At 40.5% G+C, this 23,460-nt stretch overlaps 1 protein-coding gene across 1 annotated transcript in view; it reads left to right on the top strand.

The window, feature by feature from the left end:
* CAMK4 (calcium/calmodulin-dependent protein kinase IV) overlaps positions 1–23,460 on the top strand; it is a 103,663-nt gene that overhangs the window by 63,072 nt on the left and 17,131 nt on the right. The window contains exon 6 of the mRNA XM_009328731.1: positions 23,270–23,360. Coding sequence (XP_009327006.1) covers positions 23,270–23,360 — 91 coding nt within the window. The remainder of the gene's footprint in view (positions 1–23,269; positions 23,361–23,460) is intronic.

Here is a 23,460-nt window from a genome sequence, read left to right as displayed (position 1 = left end):
GATTGGATGTGAGGAAAAATTTCTTTACTGAAAGAGTGGTTAAACATTGGACCAGGCTGCCCAGGGGAGTGGTTGAGTCACCATCCCTGGAGGTATTTAAAAGATGTGTAGATGAGGCGCTTGGGGACATGGTTTAGTGGGCGTGGTGGTGTTGGGTTGATGGTTGGACTCGATGATCTTAGAGGTCTCTTCCAACCTTAATGATTCTATGAGTCTATGATTTGCAACTTACAGGGAAGGTAAGGTTTTTCAAAGTGAAAGATATTCTGACTTTCTTTACTGATTTGCATGGTTTTTGTCCGGTGTCAGGAGGTTCAATCCCTGGTTGCCTTCTAGCCCTAGTAATGTTTGCTTTGAATCGAGAAACCTTAATGATTCTATGAGTCTATGATTTGCAACTTACAGGGAAGGTAAGGTTTTTCAAAGTGAAAGATATTCTGACTTTCTTTACTGATTTGCATGGTTTTTGTCCGGTGTCAGGAGGTTCAATCCCTGGTTGCCTTCTAGCCCTAGTAATGTTTGCTTTGAATCGAGAGCTGGTATCCCTGTTGCAGTGGACAGGAAAGAAGCTCCAGTAAGTCAAGCGTTAAACGCGCTGAAACTCCCATCTTACCCTTGGCTATTATTCAGCCACAAGAAAAAGCTCTGGTATTCCCATCCTCACTACCAAGGATCATTTAGGTGTGGAGTTCAAATCACAGAAGCTTTAAAGAGCCTGTTTCTTTGGAGAATGATAGACATTGTATTTAGGCAAGAAGGAGTTTCTGAGTGCCACTGCACTTCTATGCAGGAGTGTCATTGACCTTGCAACTGTGGCCTGAGCAAGGTGAAGATATTTTCAGGGCACCCTAAAAGGATTTTCTACCACTGGGACCTTTCATTGGGGCAGGCAGCTCCGATGATCACTTTATGGGCAAAGTTCATTTTACATGTAATGTAGTCATGGTATTTAAAGATAACTGTTGTACATTTGTGAATGAATGTACTTTAACCACATGGAAAGGCACTTTGAACTTGTCTTGGCCACTCTTCCTTGTGATCCAGCATAGGTCTTCTTTTGTTGCATTTCCCCTGCATTTTGTGTTAATTTTCTTTTTTTCTAAGTAGGGAAACATTGCTAACAAACACTACCCCAGTGTTCCTTCTAATAGGTAGTGTGTTTAGTTTAATAGGTAGATGAATTTAGCTGCAGATTTTGTTGATAATGCTAGTGGACTTGTTCTGTTCCTTAGGCATCAACACTGGCTTTGAGTGTACAGAACTTACGTTTTAATTAACTTAGAAAATTTTTTAATGTGATTTAGCAATATAGCTCCATTTTGTATTTCAAATAAGTCTGCTCAGACCAAAGCATTCTGCATGTTAAATAAATTCAGCCTACTGAAATATAATATTAGAAATAAATTTATTTAAAATGTTGTTTATATTGCATTTCATTACACTTCCTTACCCTATTTCAGCATAAAGAGGAAAACACTGTGTTGGAAAATGGGTGTGCTGTGAGATGTGACCTGGACAAACTGGAATAAACCCAGCATCAAATTGGGTAAAAAAGCTGAGGCCATGCTGAGTTACTGGAGTCCTTTCTGAGGCTGGAAAGTACACCCCTCTGCAAGAAGGGTGTGCATGCCAGGCACCTTGTTGCAAAAACAAGGTGCACCAAGCAGCTGGTCCACAGCATCCTGCTGCCCGTTTCTGCATCGGTCTGGGGTGGATTTGCCCCCTCCAGAAGGAGGGTCCAAGTACTAGGAGCAGCAGCCATGCATGCTGCCTTGCTTGGGGCAGTGGGGGTTGCTTGGAGCCTCAGTTGTGCCCTGTTGGTTGACAGAAAAGAAGTCTTCAAACTTTCATCTTCCCAGGTTTAAAATAAAAGAAAAAAAGCTCTGCAAGGCTGATAATGCCCTCCATGTTGTTAGTGGATGTAACTCTTGTTTTGGTCCTGACTGGTAGAATTAAAGGCATTTGTTGACCACAGGCTGTGTGAGCTTCTGTCTCCTCTCCATGGAGTGAAGGTCAGAAGAGGGAATATTTTAAAAGGCCATGCAATAGAGAGCAGCACAGTATGAGTGAATGTCAGTTTGAATTCTTCTTATGTATTTCTGCCTTCAACCACCATTGGAACAGCAATTTTTTTACCCAGGATTTACCTTGAGAAGACGGTGTTCTTAAAGCAAAGAAAATTATGCCTTCAGATATAGCTGGAAAAAAATAAATAACAAATGGCCTGCAGCCATTTACAAAAAATAGTTCTTAGCTGCTAAAATTAAAGCCTCTTTTTAGTATTTGTTTTTTTAGTATTTTGCTTTTGGCATTTCTCCTGAAAAGAAGTAGCTTGTCTTGAGGAAAGGACTGAGATGTCGCGGATTTGCATATTCTAATGTGCAGTACACAGAGAAGTGTATTCAGTCTTTAAGATGTAATATCTATAGCCTCAAGTGTCGTATACTGATAGGCATTGCTGAAGCAAGTAGAGCTGTCTCAAAGACTGAAGCCCTTTAGACAACAGATTTCATGTCCTGTCCTGAATATTAGAATACTTTGGTTTTGGCAAGCATTTTCCTAAAACTACACTTTTTCCTAGGGTTTTTATTATCTCACTGTGGCATGCTTAGTTTACAGTGGGTAATCATACCTCCAGAATCAATCCCTCTCGATTTCATGAAGGGTTATGCAAAGGGAAGGAAGATGCTCTGAATAGGGAAATACAAAAGTATATGACGTCTCACCAGCCACTGAAAGCAAATAAAGCCTCAGCTGAAATCTTTGTACATCTCTTTTTCAGAGGTTTTAAAAAGAGGCATGCCAGCAGAGAGCAGCTAAAATGTAGTATTTTCCTGGCGGCCACAGTATCCGTCATTGCATGACCTCTCCCTTTGCTTTTACAACTCTGCATAGGCTAGCCATGTGGTAGGCAGCCAGCTAGTGTCCCCTTCCAAGACGGTCACAGCTTACCAAACAGGGGTCTTAAAATACTGGTGGAGGATGTTGTCCCTCAGCTGTAGTAGGGTCTGATGTGCAGCACCTGATACTAATGCACAGCTCCACGTGGAAGTGATGTCAGTGTGATGCACATTCTTAATTTTGCACTAATGTATAACAGGTTAAATGCATGTGCTTATGTGCTGGTTTTGGCTGGGGTAGAGTTAATTTTCTTCATGGTAGCTAGTGTGGGGCTATGTTTTGGATTTGTGCTGAAAACAGTGTTGATAACACAGGATGTTTTCGTTATTGCTGAGCAGTGCTTACACAGAGTCAAGGCTTTTCTGCTCCTCCATGCTGCCCCACCAGCAAGTAGGCTGGGGGGGCACAAGAAGAAGGAGGAAGGGGGGGACGTTCAGAGTGATGGTGTTTGTCCTCCCAAGTAACCGTTACACGTGATGGAGCCCTGCTTTCCTGGAGATGGCTGAACACCTGCCTGCCGATGGGAAGGAGTGAATGAATTCCTTGTTTTGCTTTGCTTGCATGCGTGGCTTTTGCTTTACCTGTTAAGCTGTCTTTATCTTAACCCACGAGTTTTCTCACTTCTACCCTTCCAATTCTCTCCCCCATCCCACTGGAGGGGATTGAGCAGGTGGCTGTGTGGTGCTTAGTTGCCAGCTGGGGTTAAACCACGACAGCTTTCTTCTGAGAATAATGCATCTAGTTTAACTCAGTTTGTGTACTGTGTGCTGGTATATATATGCATACAGTCATCCATGTAACGTGATAGTCTGTAACTTAACATTGGCTGCTCTCAGTAGGCTCTGTAGTATTTTTTTGTGTGGAAAATCATCAGCTTTTGCCCTCAGTTTATATTCATACTGTTACAATTCTGTGATAAAAGCTTCCAAAATCTGGGATAAGATAGCTTAAACACAGTAGCAGTTAAGATAATTAAGTTCCTCCAAGAGGTAACTGCAGTAAATGTCATTTTCCTTGGTGTTATATTTTTGAGCTGTTCCTGCTAAATCTTACATTTAACGATGTGCCTGATAAGTGTCTGTTTCCCTGTTTGGAAACAGCATTGGTTTATCTGAAACTGTTCTGTCTTTGTTTAATCATATTTGTCTAAACACAGTTACTCTCACCCCTGCAAGCTCACAGAAGCTGAATGCTGACTGCATGTAACTACCAGCTGAAGCCCCAAACTTTCTGTTCACTAATTTAAGCAGGGGAAAAGAATACATGCTCATACTGAAACATAGGCATACATTACATAAAAGTACAGATTTTACTGTGATCGGGTCCCCCATCCATGTCAATCATCAATGCTGCACTGAAGTCAGTGGAGCAAACACAGCTGTTAGGTTTGGCCTTGTTGACTCCACAGCTTGGAAAAAAGCATACCTGACTTCACAGGAAGGCTCCCTTTTAGACCTGGGAAGGATGCTCAAACCTGAAATTCAACTTTTTGTTTCCTTCTCCATCGTTCTAGTTTAGATGGTTTTCTTTTGCCGTGTTGCCATCATAGATGTATCTTCTCACAGAGTGATCAGCCATGATCATAAAACCAGTCAGCTTTTTGCTCCTGAATTCCTGTTGGAAACCTGTTCTCATCCCAGTGATTAGGGAACAGCTGTGGGTTTTCATTTCTCCTTCCATCTCCTCCATTCTAGATGTTTACCTGCTGTCTTGAGAAACAGCAGTTGTTTCCCCTCCAAGCCTACAATTTTTGTTAAGCTAAATAAGCACATATGTTTAATCTCTGCTTATAAGAACATGGCCTTCAAGGTTAATAGATTTCTTACTGGGAGTTCTGAACCTGATTTCAACTATTCCGGGAGAACTCCAATCCCAGATACCGTTGCAGGCACCCATGTTCAAGGTAAAATAATTCAAAATGGAACAAAATCTGCTGATCACTCAGATAGACTTTATCTTTACACATATCCCCTTATAAATTTAAAATATTGTATTCCGCTTATTTTCGTCCCTTGTCAAAATAAGAATTTTCATGTTCTCAAAAATCCCTGCTTGTTCTTTGGTCCTGAAAAGTCTCGATATGTAAGTTCAGTGTTACAGCATATGGTAGCACAGTCATCAGCCTGTTTTGGCATCTAGTCTAACCAGAGCCTTGTGCAGCAGCACCTCTCTCTGTGGGAATACTTCCCCTTCTACATCCAAGGACTGCATTTGTCTGTTGCAAAAATGGCATCACACTAGGAGTTCATCTTGTACACCTAGGATGTACTAGTAATACATCTTGTGGTGTATAAATACACCTAGGTCTCTCTCCTCCTCTTGCATTTCCAGCTGATGACTCCCCATTTGTATGCTCAACAACATTATACAGATGTCCAGTAACAGGAATGATTAATACCCTTGAGAGAAGTTGATATTTTACAGACCTCAGTGGATCTGCTGAATGCTGTTCATCTCTAGCAGTCACATGAAACTGTTTACCTTTGCTGTGCAAGAAAAATGGCAGAGCTGTGTGTATTACAGGATGTGCTGTCAGGACACTGAAAGATGCATAAAGGTGGACTGGAGCTGGTGCTTAATACAGATCTTGGTGAGAGTATCTGGGTAACAGAAGCAGCACAAGGGGGTCTGAGAGACCAGAGCAGAAAGAGGTGGACAGGCTAAAACAGAGTCAGTGTGATAGTAGAAAAGAGGGGCAGGCCCCCAAATGAGCAAGAAAATACAAATGGCTTGACTGTTAAGCCTGATGAAGAACAGGAAAGAGAAGGAAAAAAGGTACCTGGAAACCAGTTTAAAAAAAAAAAGCAGCAATAGAAGCAAAGATGGATTACAGGCAATCTATTAGCAGAATTGTGAGGGCTAAGTTGAAAAGAGTTAATTATCCAAAATTAAAAACATAAGCAAAAGAATGTACATATACTGGAGATCTTATCATAGATGAGACCGTGCAGAAGCTCAGACTCATAGTCTGCAGTGCTATCTTTGGTATTTGCCAAAAGTGTGAGTGAAACATATGTTTGCCAGTTTCCTCTGAGCCTCACAGATTGAAAGATATCATTTTCAGCAGTAACTTCCCTTTTTATCACTTCCTCAGAGCTCCGAGATCTCTCTGCTCCACATTCCCCCTTGAACTGGAGCTAGCAGCCCCTTAAATCGTTCCCCTTTGACATGTTAACAGCCTTGAAGCCCGAGCTGTTCTTGCCTGACAAAAGACATTCCTCATCTGAAATTCTTCCAGTGCAGCACTTTGCAGACAGGAAAGTCGTTTCCCCTTACTAGTTTGCAGCATTTTGTGTACTGCTGCCTTGGCTGAGCAGAGACAGTCTCTCAGTAGGATGCTCACCCTGGCAAGCACTGAATTGAGATCAATACTGAAGTAAGGATGCAGTTGTCATTTCCAGCTCATCGGTGGAACAAAGTCCTCCTAGCTCATTGTTTCTCCTTTGGCCTTCCTACTTCCAGCCTGAGTGTCCTCCTCCAGTCCCACTGCACAAGTGCTTGCAGCCTGCTCTTACCTGAGAAATAGGATTTGATGCGTGGGGTGAGATTCTGAGCACAACCCACAGAAGCCACTAGAAACTGCAACTAAAAACCATTCAAAAATTATAGTATAAAAGAGGGAGAAAGAAAAATACCCAACACACTCTAAAAGAAGTCTTTAAAGTGGAAAAATGGAAAATGATGATTTTCAGAGAAAAACTACTGCAACCTAACCTCTACCTTAATGGCAAATTTCTCTTTGTAGATAACAGAGGTGCAGCAACATCTCAACATCCAGAGTGCAACACTCTGCCTCCAGTCCTTATGTACTGTTTCCCTCTCCCTGGTGCCCCGATCCCTTCCCCATCTTGTTGTCCCTTTGCAGCCACCACTAGGTGCCCAGGTAACACCCAGGGCAGTGGGAGCAATGGGGTACAGAGCAGGCAGGCGGCCAGGCTGTGGTGGGCAGGGGAGTGGAGACACCACAGGGAGGAGGAGGAAGAAGAGAAGGAGGATAGGCAGCTGAGCTCAAGCAGATGGCTGCCTCCTGAGCCCCCCAGTAAGGGGTCTGGGCACCTGGCTGTCTATGTCACCGCAGCACTGGCAGGGAGCAGAGGTACCTGCCTGGCACTGACCCCCTGAGATTGAATGGGGAGGTTGCGTGGTGTCCATTTTGAGAGAGATGATCTGGCTGGGTTTGACAATTCACACAAACTCTCCTGAAGGAAGATGAAGGAGTTTCTCTCTCTGCAGGGTCACAAACCCAGGCAACACGTATCCTCTTAGCTCTCTGCTGCAGTTGCTGCCCTTACAGAAGCTGTATCGTGTAGCCGTCTTTATAATTGTACTGAGCATCACCTTAGAAGCAGTTCATGCTTTGACCTCCCCATACTTCTTGGAAGGTTGCCCTGAATACTTGCAGTTTCACAGTTAGGAGCCTTTTTCTCATTTATAGCCTCAAGATATTCATAGCTAGTTTCTGGTTGGTTTTTTGTGCCAAGAATCCCTTAGTTTCAACCCCTTCTTTCCGCCCTGCCTGGTGTTTACTGTGATGTAGTTATAGACAGTGGTCAAATCCTCCTTCAAACCTTTACTTCACATTGCTGAACAAGGCAAGTTTGGCATCATCTCATGACACAGCAGCCTCTCCACTCCCCTGTTGATCCCTGGTTCTCCAGAAGAGGTTTCCCCACACCAAGTACTTTCATCTACCTCCTGGAAATACTTTACCTGCTTTGTCCTTGGATTAAATTTCCTTCCCATTTTGCATTTCTCCTACTAATCTCCATTTCCTTCAGTGCAACCATCAGCTAAACCAATAATTGATCTGAAGTAATATCAGATACCTTACTGAAATCCAGACATACTCATGTCTGTGATTGTTGCATGAAGTTTAGGTGATCAAAGCATCTCAAGACAAGGATTTTTTGCTCTGTAAATTGTCCATAGGAAGAGTGTTGCTTTCTCCTTCAGCATCGGTGTTTACGTTCGCATCTGCTGTTGTGCCCAGTGCAGTTGTGGTTTGACGATGAGGTTCATGTGAGGTAGGAGTGGCACCCCATGTTCTGAAATATGTTAAAATTAACATTGATTACCTTCCATTAGCGCTTTTTAGTCTAGCAAATCTGTTCAACCATAACCTGCAAAGGCTAAAGGGGGCTTGGGCTTCTTTTGCTTATTTATACCATACAAAACAGTGAAAGGCTTTGAATTTTTAATTGTATGTTTCTTCATAATTTTTCACATTCATAATTCAGGTTGTAGCAAGCCAGAAGCCTCTATGATTAGGAACACCCATAAATGATGGCATTATAAAGAGTGGGGTGGTGAAAACGAGTGTGTTAAGAGGGGACATAATTGTTTATTACACTCTTCATAGTTCTTCAGTCGGATTGTCTTCTCACTTTGATCAATAGGAATTTAGCTTTTTATTTGAATGAGGCCAAAATAGCTTGTTCCTGTTAACCCTGATTTAATTTTAGATTCAGAGATGTGAGATAAAAAATTTTCATCCCAGTTGACATTCTTCTTTCTCATTACATGCTTTAAATTTATTTAATGAGATTTTGAGTAAAAGAATTTTTATAAACAAGATTTTAATACCATCATCCCCTCAATTTGGAAGTTACTTTGTAGCAATAAACACATTTTATATCATAATGATTGCCAGACTAATCAATAAAGATCAAACTGTGGACCAGATTCCTAATTATACTGTGGCTATTTTTTTAGTATGAGAATAAATTTAACCCTGTCCCTAATCTTTAAGTATCTTGTACATGATATAAAAAGCACAATCCTAAATCAAAATACAAAAAGAAAAATATATTGCCACCCTATTCCCATCCCTCAGAACGCAGTGATAACATGCAACTGAGTGATGGCCATTGCATTTAATTCCACGATTTTAAAACAGAAGGCCTCAACTCTCTTTGGGAGTTACAGTGTTGACTGTAGGCTGACCAAAACTACAGAGATTTTGGATTATGATGGTACTGCGGTACAAAAAAACAAAACTAGCACGCACAGTTTGATTTCTTTGAACATAACAGAAACATTTCCACTGATTTCATAGGATTCATTGCAGTTTGTCATGTGTGGCTGATGGTTTTTCTAGCTGTAAGTCCTAATTGAAAATTACTATTTACCAGTGGTCCATAAGACATACACCTGGGCTGGTTTTGCAACCAGGCTCCTCTGTCATCAGCAGGTTTTCTGGGTACGAACCTGAGGCAGATGCCAGACGTGGCAGCACATTCATAGCTGTATTTTATAACTGCTCACTGAGGAAAGCACTCGTATTATACAAGTTTGTCACAAATTATTGTCTCTTTCCTACAGAAATAGCCCTGAGGGTTTCAAATTGGAAAAGGTTGGCTTATTTACACTGGGAATACAATCTGTCCACAAAGTAAAGTCAAAACACCAAGGTTTTCTTCTCAGTTCCATAGCTGCGAGTTTTGGCAGAATATGTTACCTAGCACAACAGTTTTGTTCCAGTCAAATATTTTTACAAGGTTTTTCTGAACCCTGGGAAGAGTATGGCACAATAACTGAGAAACAGAAATTTAATTTTTGTAGGTTCTTTTGGAGATCTCCGTTATAATAGCAAAATTTGGAATTAAATGAAGATAGAACCATGTAGAAACTAGGAAAAATATGTGTGGCAACAGGATTCTGAAAATTTTTCACTGGCAAAAATAGAATTCTAAATGAAATCTCTTACTGTGTCTTCCAGTATTAGTGGATCTCATCAAGGAGAATATTTGTAGCCTTCTGCACATTAGACATCAATAATATGGCAAGTTTTAAAAATCGTCAGAGTTGCTTAAAGTTCTGGACTAGAGCACCAAACTCACAGGGATATTTCTTTGTTAGACAGAAATTAAACACCTCATTTTGATCTGTTGCTGATCTTTCTGAAAATAGAGGAGTCGATGGCAAATTCAGGTTTAAAATTTGGCATTTCTCTGGGTGACAAATGGTAGTTCAGAATTCCAGTCGTTCAGAAAACAAATGCCGGGTGCCTTGATAAGGTAGTCACATTTCCCAGCAGAACGTGATTTGTTCTTTTGCATTCAGGAGCCTGCACAAACCATGTAATATTCCTTTCCAGAAACCTCATAATTATATTAGTATGCAATCTGAGATAGTTTTTCAAAGGAAGCAGTCACCTACATAATAGAGATATCCACAGCCTAATCATCCTGACCTCCTCCTCTTTCTAGCAGATGAGAATTTTTTAACTTCTTCCAGTTATGTTCTTGCAGGCGTAGCTCATTTTTATGGTTTCGATTTTTTAAAATATATGATTTCTTCACAAATATTGCTGGTACCTTGTCATGTACAACATAGATGTTTGTTCTTAATGTCATCACCTGGAGACAAATTCAGGCTTGGAAACCTAGAATGGAAATGGATCTTACGAATTCTAGCTCTTTTGGGGATCCTAAAAACCTGTTCATTAAGATTTTTTTTTTCAGATGAAGAGGGCACTGAGTGACCACAGTAGAGCAACAGTAGATGTCTTTTCTGGGTTTGAGTGTAAATTTTGTGTTGCAAAAGCACAAAAGGGCAGGATAGTTGGCAGATGGAGCCTGCAAGGTGTACCTCGAGCGAGGAGGTTCCTGAGGTATGGTGTTGCTGCCAGAAATGATATATCGTTTTCCTTCCTCGCTTCAGAATAGGAGAGTGCATGCATCATGGTGCTGTGAGGCTGGGATCAGTCCCAGTTTGCTACACCACTGCTATGGTTTAATGTAATGGCACCTGGAAGACTGAGGTGGGCGTTTGTATCCCATGGGGTGAGGGCCCACCTCTGGCGGATGAATAAATGGAAGCACTTCTGTGCCTGTAGATCTTGAGGGCTGTGCTAGTTAGAACTATGTTTTGTAAAAAGTCTGTAACAAAAGTAAAAAAAAAGAATTCCTCTTTTTTTCTTTAATATTTTCTTCAATAAAATGATCTAGGCATTCTTTTCTTAAATGTAAGATCAATATTAGGCTTAGCAAGTGATGCTATTACCTGTAGGCCTAGCTTCACAATTCAAGCAAAGCGGTATAATTAACCCAAAACAGCATCTGTGTGTTATTTATGCATAAATAGGAATTCAAATGCAGAAATATAAGTATTCATTAGAGACAATGATGTGTTAAAAATGATAGACTTTTTATATGCATAGTTCAGGAAGAGAGTTTCACAGATGGGCAAGAGAAATGTCATCCTCCTTCATTGGTTTATTACCCTGAAATTTCACCTTCTAAACAATTGTAAGTTTGACCCTACCAAAACACGCATGTGAGGTTTTCTGTGCCCTGCTGTGGTCACGTGCATGCTTGATGCAAAATTCCAGCAGTCTGGTCTTACTAGCACCACGCTACTTTAATTATGAGATCTCTGTGGATGCTAGTAAATTAGCTGGGGCCTCTCTCTCTCAGTGGTGCCAGCTGGCTTGCAACAGCCAATATCCATACCAGTAAATTGTGCCATCCCTCAAAACAAAGTGGCCAGTTTCAAATTGCCTGGTGAGAATAATCTTTGGCTTAACTAACAGGGAGTTGTTTTGGTCAGTGCTAATTTACCCAGGACTGTTCTAAACATTTGAACAGTGTAGGCAATTGAGTTTTAGCACCCAGGAGCACTCCTTGGCATGGGTTAATTTGCTAGTGTAATTGTACTGTACAGGCAGAACAAAATCATCTTAGTCTTCAAAACCAAGTAGTATAGAATCTAACCTACCCATTTAAGAGTTACATTATTTTATGAAATACCCCTTTTAAAAAGGGAGAGAAAAACCATGAAATGTAGTGCTTTGATTAGGATACAAAAAATTAAATTATTGCAGGAAAACTAAAATATGTTGGTGTAGAATGAACAGATGTGCACCCGTGGCTAATTAGGGCACTATATTGTGGCTCTGTTACAGGTATACTAGAGCTATGGTTAGCAAATCTCTGTGGTTAATGAAACGTAACACTGCCAGGAACAGTTTTTCCATCAGCTAAATGGCTCTCTGATGCTGGAGGTTATTGGGGCCTGAGCTAGCACTAGGTATCATTGACAGCAGCTTAGCTCTATTCTAGGTTGTGGTTTTCATTTTTATATTTTTAATTTCCTAATGGCAAAACCAGAGACGTTACTGGCTTGCAAAAACATTACTTGCTTTCTGGTAACCCGCTCAGAATACAGAATCTACTTCTTTTTTAGATTTGCTAGAATGACAGTGATGTTGCTGAAGTTTATATTCTATACAGGGTTGGCAGATTGATAAAATACCTTCTGCAGTTTTATGCCGTTGGCTTGAAGGAAGAAGCCTGATTTTGCAAAATTCCTTCCTGCTTCCTTTTAAATTTGCTATAGTGGTATTAATTTACAAAGGCACATATAGTGGATTTATGAAGCTTTTGGGGTTTTTTTTTAGCTTGGTCTTAAACTAATTGCATCTCTAATACTTTTAAAATATTTTTCATATTTTGAATTACTCTTGCTTATTATGGATTTTTTTCTTACTTGTTTATAACATGGCTGTGGTCAATAAAGTAAAAAATGCTGAAGACAGGGAGTGAGTAGAATGAAGTGATAGCAATGTAATGTGCATGTAATGCTTTTTGTCTTCAGACCACTGTACCAACAATAAAACCTCAGCACACCTCGGAGGGTTGTAAGAGCTACTCTGAGTAAAGTAAGTCAAGCAGAGAGGTTCTGTGCGTTGTGCAGAACTACAGAGGAAATGGGTGCCGGTACCAAGGGCAGGACTGCTAGTTTTTGGATTTTTTTGGGGGAAGGGGTTGTTGGTGGGGTTTTTTTAGCTCTCCTGGTTTTTTATTTGCAACTCCTTCTTGTGGAGGATAAAAAAAAGAGTACTGCACCTCGACAGCTCTGACAGGTCAAGTCACACATGTTAAGTAAGTTCTGCCCACTGCAATTTTGTAGCATTACCCTGCATCTAATATCATGGTTCTTTTGCATTTCATGACCAACGACTGAGTTTTCCCAAAAGAACATCTATCCTTCACCTTTTTGTTACGCAGCTGGACAGAGAGCAGGCACGCAGCAGGTGCCCGGTAGGTGTGGGGGCTGCAGCGGGAAGGTTCCCCTGCACAAGGGGTCTGGGCAATTGCAGGAAGAGAAACAACATCTTTGTCTTCTGCACCCCAGACATGCAGAAAAAGAAAGTTTAAGCAGAGTGGCTGTATGAGGAACATTGTTAATGTATGTTAATTCTTCACTGAATTCAAATAGTCTGCAAGTGGGCGGCTCTTCTGGATGGATTTAAGAAGAAGCCACTATAGCAAATCTCTTCTACCTACTCTGATGCTATGACCTACTTACAGTTTAAGAGGAGCATTTCATGCCACTGCAAACAGTTAGCTCTCTGCACAAAGCCCGCTCGTTTGGGATTTGTGTGGGAAGGTGTGTGCGTTATCCTCTCCTACATATGTCAGACTGTACAGAAATGACTGTACATGATTTGCTGTGATCACACCTGGTATAGTTTCATTACCCTTAAGGCTACTTCACTCTTCTAAAAGCAGGAACATTCAAAAGATAAAACTGTTTCCAAATGTAAAAGAAAATAATTGTGGAGATTGCAGTTAATTTAGAACTTCCCTTCTGAGCCATCTCATAACTTTGAATATAGTAGACCAGCAAAGAAAATAAACAGATTTGGATTTATGCACCTATGCTGATGCATTTCTTCATATTTTTTATAATACACAGATTTATTATCTGAAATCATAAATCAAATTAGTTGTGTTAATGCATACTTACACAAAGTACAAAGGCAAATATTCTTTGTTCCACTAAACCAATATTCTGTTAAATGAGTTTAATTAAACTAATTGAAGTTTTATGAAAATGTTTGGAAGTCAGTATATCAAGTAGCAGACATAATGGTGTACCCCAATTTCCCAAAGCAACCAGTAAAAGCAAGACAAGTGCAAAGAAAAGGCTTTCTGCGAGACATTTGGAGAAGCTTTCATTATTTGGTGCCTTTCTAAGACTCCATTTTATTGTTACCCAGATACAGAAGTCCAAAACTTGCTGAAATATATCCGGAAAAGAAATCAATGTTGTTCTTGTCTTCTGCAATGATAAAATGGTCTTCTGTTCATTCAGTCCCAAAGCCAATGTGGCTGCAGTAAGGGAATAGTGGCAGAGGGAAGATTATGCTGTGTATATAACTTGATTTCACACTTTTATTACTGGAACCTTGTTGATTCCTGGGTTCTGACACTATCACTGTGAGTGTTTTTTTTTTTTTTAAAGCTCTTTAAGCAAGAATTCTCAGATACACTTCTGCAACACTTCTCAAAACAATCCCTGCATTTCAAAGATGATTTCAATTATTGTTTTCTATTTTGTAAAAAAAATAAAAATTAGCCCTAAATAAATTGTTTATACTGTAAGCAACCGACTCAGATAAAGGCACTTTTCCATAATCAGCAGAAATCAAACTATCCAACTCCCAAAGCCGAAGCATACAGGATTTCAGGTCCCGTTCTGCATTCCAAGTTATGTGCTACCTGAGAGATAAATGGAAGCACAGAAACAGGCCACTCATAGTAGCTGTATTACTGTGCTTTTAAATAAAGCCTGAATCAGTTGAAGTAGTGGAATTTACATGGACTTTAGCGGGGACAGCACAGTTTCAACAACAGATTATTACGTATCCCCATTCCCCTTTTGCACTTGCCACTTAGACATCTAAAACACAGCTTACATGTCACAACAGTTTTAAAGATGTGGACCCTGAGGTGCATGGGAACTGCATCATTTGCTCTAGGATAAGACTACAGTAGTTCCAGGTCACATATCTTATCCTCGTATCAATCTGTAATTTTTGTTCAATTATTGGACATGTGAATTATAAATAGGCTGATACATTCAGAAGATTATAACAGGGCATAGGTGCTCACTAACTATGAAACTTTAGATTTCTCTTGATTCCCCCAAGCTGCGTGTGTCTTGTTTTCCAAAGTATACATCAATGTGGAGTGTATGACTAAGTGTACATTTTGAATGATGCATCTTTGTTTCTCTGTGCTCTGTAAGATCTATGCTGAATGATTATTTTAGACACATGGAGACTGGCTTTGCCATTCTACATATATGAGGTGAGCTCACTCACCTTCCTAGGAATAGAAAATAAGCATGTATATTTTTCTTTGTCCTGTTAGATTATTAAAAGTTTATTTAAACTTCCTCTTAACTGCTTCAGACACTTTATCAGTTAACCACATGTGGTGGTTTAACCCCAGCCGGCAACTAAACACCACACAGCCATTCGCTTACTCCCCTCTGGTGGGAAGGGGGGGAGAATCAGAGGAGTAAAAGGGAGAAAACTCCTGGGTTGAGATAAAGACAGTTTAACAGGTAAAGCAAAAGCCACGCACACAAGCAAAGCAAAACAAGGAATTCATTCACTGCTTCCCATCAGCAGGCAGGTGTTCAGCCATCTGCAGGAAAGCAGGGCTCCGTCACACCTAATGGTTACTTGGGAAGACAAACAACTTCACTCCGAATGTTCCCCCCTTCCTTCTTCTTCCCCCAGCTTTATATGCTGAGCATGACATCACATGGTATGGAATATCCCTTTGGCCAGTTTGGGTCAGCTGTCCCGGCTGTGTCCCCTCCCAACTTCTTGTGCCCCCCCAGCCTACTCGCTGGTGGGGCAGTGTGAGGAGCAGAAAAGGCCTTGACTCTGTGTAAGCACTGCTCAGCAATAATGAAAACCCCTGCGTTATCAACACTGTTTTCAGCACAAATCCAAAACATAGCCCCATACTAGCTAGTATGAAGAAAATTAACTCTATGCCAGCTAAAACCAGCACACCACATCTCTATCAAACAATATATAGCTGTAATCAAACTAAATTACTGTGCAGTAGCTTTCATTATGCAATGACACTCTTTTTGTAAGGGCTATAGAAAGAGGTTAATTACAAGTCTAGACATTCCTGAAAAGGGAGGAAAAAAACATGCTCTTTTCAGTTTCTTAAAGATGTAGTGACTGCATTTATAGCTGAAGATGTCCAGTACCGAATTGGTATATATGGCTTTGGTTCACCCTTCAGGACCCTACAGACTTGATTTTGTAATAAATTCAACGTGCAAGTCCTAAATATATTCTGTGGAGTAATAAAACTGGTAGAAATTTTCCTTTTGAAAACGTAAGTGAATCTGGTATTCATGAATGTGGCAGTCATATTGTTGGGCATCCTGGACAGAAATTTGTATAATGATACCACTGTCCTAGCCACATCAGACCACAGGTTTCTCCTCACTACTAAACCAATGCACACAGAAAACCATCATCTTGTCTGAGGGGAAAAAGGAGCGCTAGGTGCTTGATCCAGAGCATTTCCACAGCAGTGGCTGTTCAGCACTAACCTGAGAGGTAGTGTGCGCTACCCTACAAAGCAGCACTGCCTGGGAGGGCACGTGTGAGCTGGGTGTGAACAAGAGGTGCAGATGGAGCTCCCTTAATCATCTCTTTGATTGTCTAATGCAACTTTACAAGGGAGCTGCATTCATACACGACAGGAGGGTCTGTAAGCCAGACCAAAAGCTAGTGAACAGGACAGGTTCACAAAGAAGTTAGGGCATATGCACAACAGTAATCATGAGGACACCCGCTGCTGCTGGAGCTGTCTTTGCTGTACAGCTTCTGTTCATTGCAACACTGGAGATCATGGCCAGAGTTGGGATCCAGTTGACATCAAAATCCCCTGGTTAATGAGGAGACATCTTGAAACCCAAAGGCTGTGCAGCTCACAGTCACTCTCACAAGTGGAAACAAAGGTATTTTAGGACTTTTCCCTTATTTTCTGAGGGAAGGGAAGTTGCAACACTGCTAGCAGTGGTCCTGTGCCTGTCAGAGAAAGTGCAGGACCCTCGGAGTGTAGCAATGTGGTCGGGGGTCGGCTGGTTTCTCATCAGTCCACTTGAATGAAGATTGGTGCTCAGGGACAGCAGATCCTGGAGTTAATCACAGGCACAAAGTATACAGAAAGCAGGGAACAGATCAGGTTGTTTAAGCCTGAGTTGAAAGAATAGCAGGAGTTTGAAGGATTAAGTCAGAAAGGCCAGGGCAGAAAATGAGATGCATCTAGCATGAGATAAGAAGGGTAGCAAAATAAATCATCCTCGTAAGAAGAAACCCAGGTGAAGGAGACCTAATGAAAGATGTCTGGGAGAAGGCAGCAGTGTTTTTGTCTTTTTTTTTCACTAGTTTTCAGTAAAACTTCAGCTGTAACTGGATGCCTAGCACAATTAACAGAAGTGACTGAGCGGTAAAATGTGAGCCTAGAATAACAAAAGACTAAGTCAGAGAGTATTCAAATCATTTAGATCTTTTTTAATTGGTTGCACCCAGTGACCTTCATAGTACAATCTTTAAAGAGCAAGCTTTTTAAGTCTGAAACAGATTTAACAGGTAACACTCACTTCTGATGGAGGCTGGGGCAGAGAAGCGGATGTATGTAGTACTCACTTCAAGAGGAAGAGGGGAGGAATTATAGACCCGCTGCCTTGACGCCACTCCCCAGAAAAATTCTGCAGTAAATAATGAACCAAAGGAGTATGAGGCACCTGAGAGATAACAAAGCAAGGGAGGTCACCAGCAAGGCAAGTTTTTGTCAAGATCAAGTCATGTCAAATCAGTTTGATTTTTTCTCAAGCAGGGTAAGAGGCATTGTTAGTAGGGGAGGAACAGAAGATATCATACATACTTGACATGAGTAAAGCTTTTGGTACTTGTCTCACCTGACAGTCTCACAATAAATTAGGGAAATGTGGCCACGATGAAGTGATTTTAAGCTGGATGGAGACTGGTTGTTTGTATTGAGACAATGTGTATCAGTGTATCTAAAGATACCAAGAGTGGAGGTTCAGGAAAAATCTTCTCTGGTCTGCTTTTTTAGTGTTCTTGTTGACAACCTCGGATGATGGAATAGAGGGTACACTTATGAAAATTTTGGACAACGTAAAATTGGGAAAAACAGCAAGTATATTGGAGAGTAGGATTAGAAATAAAATAACTTTGGTAAAATTCAATGTCCTTTTTGTACTGTCAAGGACAAAATTGTACATGAACTTGAAGAGTCATCAGTAAAAACATGGGAGTGGGAGCAAAACAGAAAGGACCTGAAGGTTACACTGGATCAAAAGGCAAACAGGAGTGGGATATGTTGTAAAAAAGGCAAATACATTTATGAATACATCCTGTAAAATTTCTCAGGCCACAACTGGAATACATTTTTGCATTTTCAACGCATCGATGCCTGGAGGAGAGTAACAAGAATGATCACAAGTCTAGAAAAGGTGGTCTGTAAGAAAAGACGGAGCAAACTAGAGTCCTTTAGTCTTAGACAGAAGAATGATTGTGTACATGGTAACAAGCACTCAAAAGGCTATGGCAAAAAAGTGAATAATCTGCTTTCTGCCTCTACGGTATATAAGAAACAAGGTAATTGGCTTCATCTGCCCCTGTCAAGATCCAGGTAAGTCACAGGGAAGTACTTTCTAATGGTCAAAATAGCACAGCCCTGTAATAAATCGCTTGGGGAAATTGTGGAGTCTCTAGTATCAGAGGTCTTTAAGCATAAATTGGAAACAACTGTTGTAGATATAATTGATGCTGGCTAGGAGCATAGAAAGGAGTAGATGATTCAGGTTCATTTCAGCCCTAGTTTTCTACAGTTCTGTGTAATAGGTACCATAAATAAAATTAAGGAAAAAGGTCAGACTTTTAAGCAGTCTTCATTTGTCCTTTTGCCATAAAATCTTTCAAGTTAGATAGGAACTTGAATTATTAAAAGATAAAACAAAGAGCAAAAGGAATTCTCACGCAGCAATTAGAAAGAAGCTTAAAAAAAAAAAATCTTCCTGCTGCAGTCACAATGAGAGTCACAGCAATTGTTCAGTCATGAGTTGCCACAGGAATAAAGGCCTAGATGAAGGCTGCCTTTATTTTAACCAGTAAGTCTTTCAGAAAAGGGCCTGTATATTATTCCCACCTAGTGTCATGCTGAGTCTGTCCTCAACATTTATCGAAGAGTAATTACACTAGCATACTCAATTTTGCTCGAATACGTTTCTCCCAGATTATCTAAGATGCTGTACAGTAATAATGCAGTACCCTACTGTGTGCCTGAAGCAGAGCCGATTCACCGGCCTGGCCTAGTTACATCTCATTGGCCAAAGCAATTGAAAAAGAAGTGTGATCATAGGATGTGCAAATATATTTTTTCAGTGTTTATTCTATTTCCTTTGCATTTAAATTCACTAATTTAATACAGACTGCTCAGGGTCTCTAGTGTTTCCATTTTACTTTTTCTTGTTTATTCTCTTTTGCTAAGTGGAATAGCGATATGTTCCTTAAAATCAGTACTGTCCTTATTTATAGCACCTGCCTTGATGTGGTGTTAAAAAAATAAAATAAAATCAGAGAAGAAGGTACAGAAGAAAGCAAAATTTCTCTTCCTCGTGCCAGTGGCCAGCTGCTCAGATGAAACTGCCATGCATGGAGAAGACTTTTTCCCAAGGTCTTCTTCCACAGGTCTTGCTGTGAGATCCTGTGGAGGCCTCTCTTCCATCTACATCTCATCAGGCCAGACCAAGTGCTGTTATTCTACAAGTAAATCTTACATTTTAGTACACAGATGTTACAGGACATAACTAGAGCTAAATACATCCATGTAGTGTTGCCATGGAAATACAGAATTTTCATGTAAATATAAATTTTCTGTATCCACCTTATTTCACTAACACAAATTAGCAAAGCTGCAATCAGAGAACTGCCATGCCTTTATTTTCTTTTAGTGCTTGGCACTGTCTACTGAAAATCAGAAGAAAGTGAAAACAGGACATTTTAGCTACTATAAGAGTATCATGTCATGATCATATTTTATGTGCATGCTGTGTTAAACTGTTACACAGCACTGCATCTAAAAACTGTTCAAATGTTTTTCAAGTCTCATCCATATCTTATAGGTGGGGAAAATTCAGCAATGCCTAGATCATAAAGTGAGTCAGTATGCTTCTCTGGCTTGATACCTGGGCCCTGATCTTCTCATTTAATCACATCATTTAGCCATTAAGAGACATAGTTTATAAATAGTAGAGCACAGGTTATCTGTTTTACAATGAGAGTACGCAATGCCCAAAGCTGTACTCCAAACTGGGAGACAGAAACAATTATCTCTGAACTTACGCTGCAGAGGCACTGCCTGCAAAGGAACATGCCACTTATTAAAATAAATATGTGAAAAATGAAGTGAAGAGCAATCAAAATAGAGCATACATAAATTGAAGTAAGTGTTATACAAAGTAGATAGTGCTAATTTAACTAAATCTGCTTCTAATTCAAGATAGTTTAACTCAGAATACCGTTCATGTATATACAAAACAATGTAATTACCAAGTAGTCTTCAATACCAGGAACTATTATGCTACTTGGGGAGCAGAGCTGTTGGGACTGGTGAAAATTTGCAAACAAGTCCCAGGGTATTTGCAAAGTAAGGGAGCAATGCTGAAAATGGACACAGTCTTGGAAGGTCCCATTCATGGCGGGTTGTGGAGCAGGAGACACGATCAGTGAATGACAGGTGGCTCAGGCTGGAGGACAGGAGGTCGCTGCGTATGCTGGAGACCTTTAGCAACAAGGCTGTTTCGAGGCAGGTACCTTTTACAGAAGTCCAGCCAGCAGTCTTTCACCTCAGAGGGCTGGGGATCCACGAGCCTAGCTGGTACTTTTGTGTGGTTGAAGAATGGGATTTCTGCATCTGTGAAAACTCTGGGGGGTTTTCCTGTCCATTTTGCCCTTTTATCTGTTAGTTCACAACAAAACTATTGACCCTATTGGCCAACCTCAACAAAATTTGACAGGAGGCTAGGTCTCGAAGATACAAGATGCCAACAGTAGGTCTGTTAAACCCATGACTGGTCGGAGCACCACAGGTTATCTCGTGCCCAAATATGAAGTCAAGCAAAAGAAACAGTGGGAGAGAAGAGGACAGAGCAGCAGGGACTGAGATTAGGGATTGTAGCAACCATGATGGGATCTATGTGGACCACAGGGAGAGGTCAGAGGAGGTACTATTGGTGGGCAGAAATTCTGGGCTAGGATGCTGGGGAGATAACGGGAGGTGTGGTGGAGAGGGTAGGAGGAGCTGCAGGTGTTGTGAGGATGGGACACGAAAGAGAGAGCTCAGTATTGCAGTGGCAGTCTTTGAAAGACATGGGCTAGGTTATTAAGGGAATTCACATTTGTTGGGCACCCCCATCCTGTGAGTTTTCTGCAAATGGCAGGCTGGGTAGAGGAAGGAAATTTCCTTCCATGGGGTCTTATGAATTTCTAATTAAAAAAAAAGAGTTCACACTGCAAGTTCAATACAAATCTGTTAAAAAGTCAGTCAGTCATGAGGCGCAAGCATGGTTAGCAGATGTCATCTGTTATGGTTCTTGCTACGTCTGAGAAGGAGCCCTGTGAGCCAGTCTCACTTTATGACTTGCAAGGGAGGAAAAGTTGAACGGGTTCTTCCAAAGTTTTTCCCAAATTTCTCTCCCACAAAAATGTGTTTCTGGGAAGAGAAGAAAATTTCAATGTTTTCAGCCTCATACCATAAAATGTTTTTAGGATTATGGGCATGTGTAAAGAAGGACCTGCTAAAAGACTGCAGACTTCGCTGGAACATTTCTCTGCACAAATTTGTTCCAAGTTTTTTCACACGAATGAACTGGAAGTGTCTGCTTTCCACTGAGCAATCATGAAATGTCTGATCCTTCTCACTCCTACAGACTCAGCTAAACCGATTTGCAGCACATGAACACAGATCAGTTCAGACATCTCTTTCTGTCCACTCCAACTTGATTGCTTTTGGTGCACTCCTTGTGTGCCGCTATTACCTCTGCGAGTCAAACACATCAGTGTTATGCTGTGGGAGCATCTTTGCTACAGTTATGTCTTCATTGGCTGATAAAGATATATTTTTATCCAGGGTGGACATGATTGTGTGCAGCCATGCAGATGTGATTGCATTAAATGATGTAGCAGTGTGCAATCCATCAGTTTCCATATATTGTTGCCTTTTTTTACCTTGGATAACTGATTAGCTATCTCATTGTAGAAAACACAGCTGGGACAAGCACTTAGATTTCACTGTGAAGTAAAGTAGATGAGAGTCTTTGGCTGATCTCCACAAGCCACATCATGACAAATGCTGCCACTTTAGGATTTTAGAGAAAGTCAACAAAAAACATTTGTTACACTGTAAGAAACACACACTTAAAAAGCACTCAGTGTCACTAAAAAGCACTCAGTGTCACTAAAACAATGCCCGAGGAAAGAGCAATGTATTCTTACTTAATGTTATTTAGTCACTGGCACCTTATACAAACTAAAATTCCAATGAAATACAGTCAAGAATTCATCCCAGATGCTAACTCAAGTGAACACTGTAGCTGGGCTTACTAGATGAATATTTAACCATTTGTCATTTGCTGCATAACAGTGCACACAGACTGGTTTTTTTAATAGTGAAAACACAGCTGAGAGAGGTGCTACTAAAACGTAAACCAGGAGACTTTCAAATAAGATAATGTGATTCTACCCTTAAGCATCTTTCTTCCAAGGCTTCAGAGGTTTCTGCTGAATGTTATAATGTGCAGAAATTACCTTCCTCTGAGTGAGACTTTGGTATCTCAACATCTATTGTTGAGATTACTTCCTAGTAATAAATTAAATTGTGTGATGTTAATTGCTATATAACATTGTATACCATAACTTCTGTGGTGGCTATATGTCATATCAATGATATTACAGTAAGAATCACCCAGATTAATGAACAATGAACTTTGATGAAAACCGAGAAAAGCACAGTGATAACGGAACCAGAACTGGCTTCAGCACGCAACAGTCCAACACCCCACACCATCTCTCCTGCCCTGAAGGACTGTTATGACAGATGGAGCCCAAAGTCATGGGCTAACTGAACTCAACGGACATTTTATAGGGACAGCCCATAGACTAAGGGAATGGTATCTGTGTGTATAGATATCAAAAGACAGATTGATTACTTCCTAGAAGCTACCACTGTATTTAAAAAGTCAATAATACTTTCTGAGATGTTTTTCTTCTCAAATGGAGACGATGCTATCTTTGCCTTCCCAAATTTTAATTTCCTATTCAGATTACAATATGCATCCAAGGATCCTGTGCTGAGCAGGTTTGCAGAAAAAAAGCTGCTGAAAATTAGTTAAGTGACTGTGTCACACACATAGCAGATTATTAATCTGCTGCTATAGATTATTAGGAAGATGTTAACTCATGCTTCACCATAACATCTTATTCTCACTTAGATGTTTTGACTTTCTCTTTTTGTAGTACCTGCATGCAAATGGGATTGTGCATCGTGACTTGAAGCCAGAAAATCTACTCTATGCAACACCAGCACCAGATGCACCGTTAAAAATCGGTAAGCAGCATTAAATGTATGCTTCCCTAATTCCTTTGTACTAGTAATATATGCTAACTGATATTTACAGTATATACATCTCACCACCACTTTATTCAAA

The sequence above is a fragment of the Pygoscelis adeliae genome, unplaced genomic scaffold (assembly GCF_000699105.1).
Source record: "Pygoscelis adeliae isolate BGI_AS28 unplaced genomic scaffold, ASM69910v1 Scaffold16, whole genome shotgun sequence".
In the NCBI taxonomy this organism is placed as follows: domain Eukaryota; kingdom Metazoa; phylum Chordata; class Aves; order Sphenisciformes; family Spheniscidae; genus Pygoscelis; species Pygoscelis adeliae.
Note: the sequence above shows the minus strand (reverse complement) of the source record. Positions and strands in the feature narration are given on the sequence as shown.